This window comes from Myotis davidii, unplaced genomic scaffold (assembly GCF_000327345.1).
Source record: "Myotis davidii unplaced genomic scaffold, ASM32734v1 scaffold637, whole genome shotgun sequence".
Taxonomy (NCBI): Eukaryota; Metazoa; Chordata; class Mammalia; order Chiroptera; family Vespertilionidae; genus Myotis; species Myotis davidii.
The window spans coordinates 768,645-779,415 of NW_006289494.1; the positions used below are offsets into that span (position 1 = coordinate 768,645).

The 10,771-nt window shown below is 41.5% G+C and overlaps 1 protein-coding gene across 1 annotated transcript in view; it reads right to left on the bottom strand.

The window, feature by feature from the left end:
- Nucleotides 1-10,771, bottom strand: part of CLYBL (citrate lyase beta like) — a 119,520-nt gene that overhangs the window by 27,132 nt on the left and 81,617 nt on the right. Inside the window, exon 4 of the mRNA XM_015562782.1 lies at nucleotides 3,171-3,359. Within this exon, the coding sequence (XP_015418268.1) occupies nucleotides 3,171-3,359 (189 nt within the window). The remainder of the gene's footprint in view (nucleotides 1-3,170; nucleotides 3,360-10,771) is intronic.

Below are 10,771 nucleotides of genomic sequence, written 5' to 3' on the forward strand. Positions count from 1 at the left end.
TTTCAAAAGGAAAAAAAAAAAAAAAACCTCACCACACTCTAAATTGTAAATCTATTATGTCTATCTAGATCTAATCAGATGTGGGAAGATAAAAAAAAACACACAGGTATGACAAAGATATTTTTGTAAATAAAGATGAAAACATATATATCCATTTTAAATTTAAGGAATATTCATCCATTAATGGATATCAAAGGAAAAGGGAATTTTAATCATCTCTCCATTCAGTCTCAGTTGGGTAAATCATATCTAAGAGATTTGCATAAATATAAACCATCAAAGACTTTTCATCTTCAAAGGGGGTTTCAAGACCCTATAAGCTTTGTACTGTAATCATCGCAGGTCACCACCCTGCAGGAATAGGGCTGCTATGGCAACATAAAAAAACTAATGCTTAAGGCTTAGCATAATATTCTGACTAATAGAAAGGAAACTCATTTTAAAAGCTGGCAGCCTATTTACCAGAAGCAGGATTAGAGGTGTTATTTCCCCTTTTAGCTGCCCCCTCCTTGCCTGTGCACCCCCCCTAAAAAATCTAATCACTGGGATCTTTAAAAAGCTTTTGAGCAATTTGCAGTAACTTTACAATTAGGCTAAAATAAATCACAGCTTTCAGTAATGAAGAATTATTCCCAGTTGCTCCCACTGCCCCCTCCCTTCCTCCGTCACCATCATCATCACCTCCTTAGTAACTTTGCAAGGGAAGGAATAACTCAACCGAAATAGCAAGAAAGAAGAGAGGGCTACAATTTAATGGGATAAAATGTATAGTATTCCATGTAAATGAAAATAAAACATAATTTATATCACATTTCAGCTAGAAAGTAGGTAGTGACATATTGGTGGTTTTGGTGTTACATAGCCAATGGAGGGGTTCTTTTTTCTCATTAAAAAAAAATCGTGCAATGTTACTTGCTCCATGGTTTGTGATAATAGTTATAATTACAAAAATCATCAAGTTTAAAACTAGGTAAACACTCTACAATATATTCCCTGTTCTCAGTGAGAAAAATCTCCAACCCCTTTTGTTTTTTAAGCCAATAGGGGCATTTAAAAATTAAATATTCCAGCCCATCCTCCTTCCCCTCCTCCCCTTCTTTCTTAAAAAATTGCATTAAGTACGCACACAAAAGGTAACTAGTGGAGAAGTTTCAATTAATTTTTTCAAAAGGAGACGATTAAATGTTTCCGGCCTGGTAAAGTGTTCATTTCAGCGAGGTGGAGGGACTGGGGGGAGGAGGGGAGGAAAAGAAGGGGGGAAAATCACAAAGAGATTGGGGTGGAGATGAAGTAGCAGGGCTCAGCAATTCTTTCAATTCCAGTGCACACCCAATAGTGTGTTGGAAGAATGCACACTGTTCGGGATTTGTGGGAGAATTGTCCCACGACAAAGGAGGCAGAGTCACGCTTGTTATAGTCCAATAAGCCGTGCCAGTCAAACAAGAACCCACACTAGCGACAAAAGGCCAGCAAGAGATTCTCACACAAAAGAAAACAAGGAAGCCCATCTTTCAGTTGTGCATCAGGCTCTGGATTTTATGCTTCACATAAATACAAACGGAGAGGAAAAAATAAACAGCCCAAAAGACTTCTGTTAACTAGAAATCCCATTTAGATTTCGGTACGTCCCTCACATCCAGGGATTTAAAACAGGGAACAGAAGCTGGAGCTGAAGGCTGGGGTGGGTCTTCTCCTCTCCAATGAGGGTAATAACGGTGATAAATAGACATTAACTAGGAAACCAAAAGGGAACAGTGGCTTCGGATTCCATTTCAATCAATTTAAGACACATTCAAGGCTAGAAGCCCTTGAAGATATTAACCTAGTATAACCAGTATCTCCCGGCCTCTGAGAGTTGACCTGGGAGAGGAGCGCTCCAGTGTAGAGAGTGAATATGAGTCCTTGAACACCGGGCTCAGAAGCTATCAACACGGAGCTGTCCAGTTGAAGAATAATGGCGGCTACCTGTGCAATTCTAAGTTCTCTAGTAGCTGCATTAAAAGAGTAAAATGAAGCAATTAACATTATTAAAAACCAATACAGCCTAAATATTATCATTTCAATGTGTGAGAGGTCAGGGGACGACAAAATCTTCAAAATCCCATGTGTATTTTACACTTCCAGGACATCTCAATTTGGACTTGCCACATTTCAAGCGCTGGGTACCACATGTGGCAGGCAGCCACGGCCCTGGAAAGCACGGGCCCAACGTATCTGTGTGCGTTAAAAAGGTGAGCAGTTTCCTCAGGTGTTACAACTACTCAGTGTGTTGCTACAGTTGCAGCCACAGCCTTCGAGTAACCCCAGATGTGGCATCAAAATCACCACCGTCCACACGCCCTTACCACGCTTCCAGCATTTACGTGTCACAGGCCCTCTGCCCTGGAGTGGCACAATGGAATGTTATTTTATTCAGCAGAGATCTGCAGCATCATAGCACCCCTTAAGTAAAATCTCGCCTTCCCCCTCCCCACCCCTGCCCCATTTTAACAATGAAAACAATCATAGTATAATTAGGCCCATTTCAAAGTTTTCTTAAGTAATTTGACATGCCAGGTTTTTATTGGCCAAAAAGTCTGTCATGAAACACAAACACACCTGTCAGCAATTTAAAAAGGAGGAACTAGAGAACTGTTCAGGAAATAATATCTGTGCTAATTAAAACCACTGGTTAAAAGCTTCCTGTTTATTCCTCTGTTTGCCCCAAGGAGTGACCTTTACCTCTCCTCCTCCAGGTTCATTTTTTCATTTGTGGCTAATGTGCTTTCTGGGTCTATGCTGTCTTCCAATGAAGCTGGCTGGGTAAGGCCCACTCACAGCACTGCTCTCCCAGGTGGAGGGCTGGGGCCTGGCAGGGTGTAAGAAGCTATCCAATCTCAGGCAAGCCCTCTGAGAGGGCGCCTGAGGGCCCTGTGCTGTCCAGTCCACAAATCTGATGTGGGAGCAGAGGCATCATTTCAAGAGGAGAGCTGTCCCGTTAGAACACGTTGGGCAAAGCCAGGTTCTCTGTGGGTGAAGAACATGGTCTCTTGGGCTCACTCCTTTTTCTGAATCCCCTTTCTGCTCTGTGTATGTATTTTCAAAACCGGCAGCACCCACATGCTTCCTTTCTGCTACTCCTTCTTCGCCAGTCTTGAGTCTTTAATTAAAGCAGAGCATTAGCTACTCACCCACTGGATTTCCTCAGGCCCTTCCACCTTGGGGAGCATCAGGCTGGAAGGAAGGACCCGGGACTGCAGGAGGGTCTCCAGGTCTTCTTCGGCCAGACCACTGGACACGGAGTTGATTCTCACACACTTTTCGGTTGGGCCCAGATCAAAGTCTTCAAGAGTTTTTACTATTCTTAATCGAGCGTCAGTCTGTAAGTGTTGAGAACATGAATCTCCTGAGTATATTTATCATTGAGAGGAAACAATACAACTGTCTGCGAAACTGTTATGTGGATTTAAGCCCGAGCATCGTGACTATATCTACAGCTTTCCTGTCTACCAAATACTAGTAAATGGTATTTGAAATAAGTCATTCGATCTGAAAGACTGATTTTCAGACTTCATTCAAGGTGACGTGGAACATAGGTGATGGTCACTGTAATGTATACTAGCATACTTCTAAATAGTAGTATCATTTTGCTCATTCACATTACTTCTCAATTGCAAAAGTAAATTAATTGATAGGTAGCATTTACTTGGTACAAGGCATGGTTCTACGTCTTCTATCTGCTATTTCTCATTTAATAAATATGAGAAGCTAGATAATATGGGTAATGGCAATCTCATCTGTCAGCATAGTCACATTAAGGGGAATAAATAAAAATTTGTTTTTCTTTTTCCATATGCTTCATGCTTTTTACTCACTTTTTTTAAAAAAAAATTTTTGCAATGGAGTTGAATCTTGACACTTAATTAGGAAGGCACGCATAGGAAACTGACACTCGACGCTACAAAAAAGCTCCAACTTATTCAGAAGGAAGGCAGTAATATCACCAAGAAACCCCTTCATGAAGTGGAAGGAAATATACATGTTTTTCCTTTGATTTGACAGTCTTTGCTCCAGTTAAGGAAAACTGAAAGGTTGAAAGCCTGCCTCAGTATCTGAATTGTCCTCAGCAAAACTGTATGAATCCAAACATGTTACTGACTGGCTTTGAGTTGGGGGTGATGAAGGTGAGGGGAGCCGGGAAAGGAGTGATTGAGGGGGTGGGGGTTGGAGTCGAAAGAAAAGTACTTTGAGGTCATTACTTCCTGGCTATTTCAGTTTCAAAAACAAATTCCTTCAACTTGCCAACAGCCCTCAACTAATTCTCATTGTCAGAATGAACACGTATCAAAAGTAGTTTCATTTGGGAGGAGATTTTATGATACTAATAAAACTTTAAAGCTTCTCACGGCGGATGAATGTGGTTTAAAAAGAAAAGTTTTAACAATATGCAGCCATTTGCACAGCAATACTTATCTAGGAAAATAGCAAACCGAAATGGTGACAAAAAAGAATGATTTGAGCTGATGTTGAATCTAAGTCTAAACAACAAGACAAGCCAGGACAGTAGATTTAAACCAGACGGAAGTGGGCCTACGACCCCATGGAAGCAAGGAAGGCGTCCAAATGTGGTCCGAGTTAAACAGTGTGAGGAAACGGTAGCTTAGAGTTGTCAGGTCAGATGGAAACAGAAGACGTAGGACAGTTTAAGACAGCTCCGTGGAGGCCTGATTTACAGAGCTCTGACTGCCAATAATGAGACCAAGCTTAGGCACAAGCAAGAGAGCGCTCACACGAGCTAACGGGAGGGTGACACAGCCACAGTGGCCTGGTTCCACGCCATGCTGTTGGCCATTCCACAGCTCTAAGACGCATCCACTCCTTTACCGTGCCCTCTTGTTACACCCACTAAATACGAAAATCCCGAAGGTGAAAAGTGACGTTAACTCAATGTCCTGGTTCCAAGGCTGTCTAGAGCTGGCGAGAGAAATGCGTCCCGCTCTTGGGCAGTGCGTGTACTTAGGTCCCTGGCCTCGGGGAACCTGAAATGTGCTGTGCTCCGTGTAGCCTGCACCACCACAAACTCAGGATTGCTGCAGCTTGTAAACATTTCAACTGGCAGGATTTCTTTCAGTAGCAGGTCGAGCTTGTGAAGGGTCTGTTGGGACAGGGAATGGAGAATGGAAGGGAACTCGCTACGTCATTTAGGCTGAAAAGCATTTTAAAACTAGAGCTATTGGATTCTTCTCTGCTTTCATCTGCCTGTGTGCGCAAGGACGCAGGATCACTGGCAACATCGACTTCCTACATTGTTAATGTTGGTGTCAAACAAGATGTAACCTTTAAGTTGTTTTGCTGTTTCACTTGGATTTGAAAGGGGACTGTTTGTTCAAAGCTCATGTTCTAAACCCGTTGGTGATTTTTATCTCAAGTCAGATTGCCATGGTTTCAGCACATTCCGGTTTACTTAGTAAAATTCAGCCCTTGAGAAATTGGCTGCAAACGAAGTACCTAATTCCAACTTTAGGCATAATCTGATTAGTACTTTTCCTGTTACAATAATGAGCAGCAAATAATCAGCATTTTATTAGACTTTTTCTCCCCCCCCCCTTTCTGGCTCAGAATTAAAACCGAGCTCTTTCCACTTCATCATTCTGTACCTTTCCAAAAAAAATTAAAAAGATGGCTTTGGAGATATATTGCCACACAACACCCTTATTAACAGGCTGTTGCTTGCTGCAATTTACATAAACTAAGTGTGCATCCCTCTGCCATGTATCCCAAAATATCCAACCACGGAATTCACACCAACAAGCATGGTGATTTTTTTTTCTTTTTGGTATTTTAATGGTGAAATATGTTACTGTGCTAGCAAACATACCCATGCCATCTGTCGGGTGAGAGGAAGGCAGTTTCTAAGAACAATTAAGTTTAGTTCGGGGTGTTCAGCTAGAGAGAGCCACAGTCCACCTAGCTGTGAAAAGAAAGAAAAGGGGTTCACTCCGTTCTCTGCCTTCCCCTCCCTCTCCTCCTCCCCTCTCTCTAACTTCTTGCTACCCTCTCTCTCTCATCTCCATCTCCTCACTCCCTTTTCACATTTCTCTCCTTTTCTCCACTCCTGTTTGGCCCTGACCATCCTTTCATTTCTATCTTGTTAGGGGATTAGCAAATACAGCCCGGCAGCCACCATCTCCTCAGAAGGGCTGGCTGGGTGATCTGCTGAGATTATCGGGCGCTGAATGCTCCCTGCAGAAAGAAGGAAATGAAAACGAAAGCAAAAAGAGGCCACTCAAAACAGATCTTTTGGGGGGGCAGGGGTAGGGGAGTGTCATATTCTGGTAGCAAAACGGGTTGTTCAAAATGAGGTTTATTTTTTCTTTTTAAATATATTTTATTGATTTTTTACAGAGAGGAAGGGAGAGAGACAGTTCAGTCTACAGGCCGACGCTCCATCACCGAGCCAAACCGGTTTCGGCCAAAATGAGGTTTAGATGGAACCGCATTCTAAACGCGCTAACACGACAGGGCGGCTTTGGTGAGCGCTTCTCGCGTAGGATGAACTTGTTCCCCTAAGAACTGACAACCTGGAAAGGTCGGAGTCATGGAGCGAAGGCCTTTAGCAACAGTTACACCAGGTCTTTGCAGAGACTAGTCAGCACCGTGTGCTCGGGAGCAGGTCTGAGTCCAGGTGGGCCCTGCGGAGGCCGCGGAGAAAGCTGGCCCCGGTCGGAGTCTTCCCAGGGCCCTGGTCTAAAAGGGGGTGCTAGCGAAGGTCCCGCATTCAATCGATATTCCGTGCCAAGGGCTGCTCGGTGCAGTGGACCGGTGGCTAATAAACTTGTCCTTCTACATAAGCCACCGTATTATGCGACTGTGTCTGGGCCAGGAACCAAGGCGTGCTATGATTTCAGAGCCTGGGTCCTTGTCACCTGGGGAAGGGACACGCTCCGGTGACGTAAGAAAGCGGATAAATCAACCATCACCGAGACCTGCAGACTCCGAAATTAAAGGAGAAAATATGCGTGCAGTTGGTTCAATTGGCACCCATTAAAGCTAATAACTAATCATCCTCGCAAGTTTCTAGCTCAGAATGATCAAATCTGCAAAGAAAACAACATCCGTCCACTTTTACACTCCAGTGGAAGAGGTGGTCCCTCGCGGCGGGGTGGCACAGTCTCGCCATCTGGAGAATAAATCGAGTGTGAAGTACAGTATAGTTTGGGACCAAGCTCCGTGGCGGCAGCTCAGCAGTCAGTTCATTAGTTCCAAACTTCCAGGGATTAGAGCCACATCAATTCTACTGTCGGATAGGAAGAGACAGACCGGATTCAGATTCAAGGAGGATTGTGACAACCAGGAGGAGCCCCTTGGGCTTATTTATAAAACTACAAAGTATAAACAGACCCAAATAAGTGCCTTAAATAATAGCATTATCACAGTTTCATAACATCTGAATTAACACCTTTCCCTTCATCCCCCCCCCCCCAAACGCACACACTGAAACCTTGCATGTTAATGTATAGTCATTTTCAGAAGAAATCGCAAAGACTGCCCGGATGCAACAGGAGCAGTGAGGAAGAAAGCTGTGCAGCCGGCCTGAGATTTGGTAATTAAGAAATACCAAAGACTTTCTAGACTCCGGGGAGATGCATAACATTTGTGATTTTTAAAAATGTGTAATTAACATTTTCATCCTGCAAAAGGCACGCTGCCACGCTGCATAGCCAAAATGATATGTGAATCCAAAATGATAGTGAATTCTATCTTTTCTGCATCGGTCCAGCTCATGTCATTTCCATTTTATCTAATTCCTAAAATGATGTCACAGGCATGGAGTGGAACAAATTTTTGGCAGAAGGGTTGGATATCGGAATCAATATGAATTTTTTTTTGAAAAATGTGAGAATGTTTGAAATAAATTCTGAATGAATCGTTCCATTTAAGGTCTCCTTTATATAACTTCTTTTTATACATTTATATTAAAAAACAAGTGCTTATAACATAAAACATGTCATAACTAATTTATATTTTTGTATTTTTTCTTATAAATGTATAAAATTTATTATAATCAGAGACTTGTAGTGACTGCTTGAAAACGAAAGGCAAATAAATTCTCATTAATTATTATAACCTGCTAGTGTTTCTTTAGGCAAGATGATAGTGCTGTGTTTTTGTGTTTTTTTGTTTTGTTTGTTTGTTTTTTAAATATATTTTATTGATTTTTTATAGAGACGAAGGGAGAGGGATAGAGAGTTAGAAACATCGATGAGAGAGAAACATTGATCAGCTGCCTCCTGCACACTCCCTACTGGGTATGTGCCTGCAACCAAGGTACATGCCCTTGGCCGGAACCAAACCCAGGACCCTTGAGTCCGCAGGCCGACGCTCTATCCACTGAGCCAAACTGGTTAGGGCAGTGCTGTGTTTTTGATCTCACTGAATTTTTCACATGAAAAACAAATCTTAGGTTGCCTGTTTTTGAAAACAGAAAATCTACAACACTATTGAACATACCATGAGTTAACTGGTTTGAAATTTCCTTCATTAGTACACTGCAGGCACAGTCAACAAAAGAAAACAATAAATAAATTGGACTTTATGAAGCATTAAAAATTTAAAAAATTTATAAAAGGCAACCCACAGAATGGGAGAAATATTTGCAAATCATATATCTCATAAATAATTAATATCTAGTACATATACATAACTCCTAAAAGTCAACAAAAAACCAATATAATTAAGAATTGGGCAAAGGACTTGAATATGTAGATATTTCTTCAAATAAGATAGATATACAAATGGCCAGTACCCACATGAAAAGATGCTCAATATCACTGATCATTAGGGAGACAAAAATCAAAACTACAATGAGATACCACCACACCCATCAAGATGGCTACTATTAAAAAAAAACAACAACCACAAAAACAGAAAATAACAAGGGTTGGTGAGGATGTAGAGAAATTGGAACTCTTGTGCACTATTGGTGGAAATGTAAAATGGTACAAGCCACTATAGAAAATAGGATGGTGGTTCCTCAAAAAGTTAAAAATAGAATTACCATATCATCCAGTTTCACTTTTGGATATATAACCAAAAGAATTAAAGACGGGGTCTCAAAGGGATTTGTACACCATGTTTATAGCAGCATTATTCACAATGACTAAAATGTGGAAGAAACCAAAGTATCCATTCATAGAAAAATACATAAGCAAAATGTGTTTTATTTTATAATTGGAATATTATTCAGCTTTATAAAGGAAGGAAATTCTGACACATGCTACAACATGGATAAACATTCCAGGCATTATGCTAAGTGAAATAAGCCAGTCACAGAAAGACAAATACTATATGATTCCACTTATATGAGGTACTTAGTCGAAATCATAAAGACAGAAAGTAGAATGGTGATTGCCAGGGGCTGGGGGGTGGGGAAAGAATAGGGAGTTATTGTTTAACTGGAGGCCCAGTGCACGAATTCGTGCACTGGTGGGGTCCCTTGGCCTGGCCTGCAGGGATCGGGCTGAAACTGGCTTCCTGACATCCCCCGAGGGGTCCCGGAGATCGAAAGGGTGGTTCTTGGGTGACCTGCTGCTCAGCAGCTCCTGCATTGAGCGCACGCCCGCTAGTGATCATTACGCAACTACCCGCTAGTTGGCTGGTCAGCTGGTTGGTTGGTCGGCCAGCTTTTGTTACAGATTTGTGCACTGGTGAGGTCCCTTGGCCTGGCCCGTGCCCTCTTGCAATCTGGGACCCCTCAGGGGATGTTGGAGAGTCGGTTTCGGCCCAATTCCCACAGGCCAGGCTGATGGACCCGCCAGTGCATGAATACTGGGGTTCTAGTACGCATATAAGATCTTTGGTTAATCTCTTCCTGCCCTCCCCCCTTCCCTCTGAGATTCATCAGTCTATTCCATGTTTCCATGCTTGTGGTTTCCGCTCCTGCGTTGAGCATCTGCCCCCTGGTGGTCAGTTAGCATCATAGCTCCCGGCTGGTCGGCCAGTCGCTTAGGCTTTTATATATGTAGATGGGTATAGTGTTTCAGTTTTATGAGATGAAAGAGTTACGGAGATAAATAGTGGTGATGGTTGCACAGCAATATGGGCGTATTTAATAACCACTGAACAATGTACTTAAAAATGGTTAAGATGGTAACTTTTGTTATATGTATTTTACAATTAAAACAGGTGAAAAATGCACTTATTGATTCATTTCACAAATTATTACATTCCATGTAATATTACATGATTACTTTAAAAACATAGATTTTCGTAGAGCAAAATTTCCGTTGTGTTAATTATGAAAGATATATTAATACATAAGTTTATAGTAAAATGCCCAATCAGTTTTCATTAAAAAAAACTAAGAAGGCACAGGATATATATGGATGGGTGGCTCAAATATGTAATTGCCTTTTCTGCCCTTCAGATATTTAATGAAAAAGAAAAATTTCTACCAAAAACCCCACTAAAATATAATAAATCTATAAAAAATCATTTTGAAGGTCTACGAGCAATTAAAATGTTTTTAAAAGACATTAAAACAATGGCTTTAACTTGTTAGGCCTATACTTTTGAAAAATTAGTACACATACATGGAGATCTATATATATATCCCCCATGTTCAAAGGCTGTTAAATTGCGTTGTTTACCCATATCTTCAGAAAAAAAATAACTTCTACTGTCGTGCTAAACAATTTGCTTCCCTATTTATAGTGGTCTGGCCCTCTAGCAACTTCAGCTTGAAATTATAGCTAATTTGCCTACAAACATCAGGTGGTCATAATAATCTGGC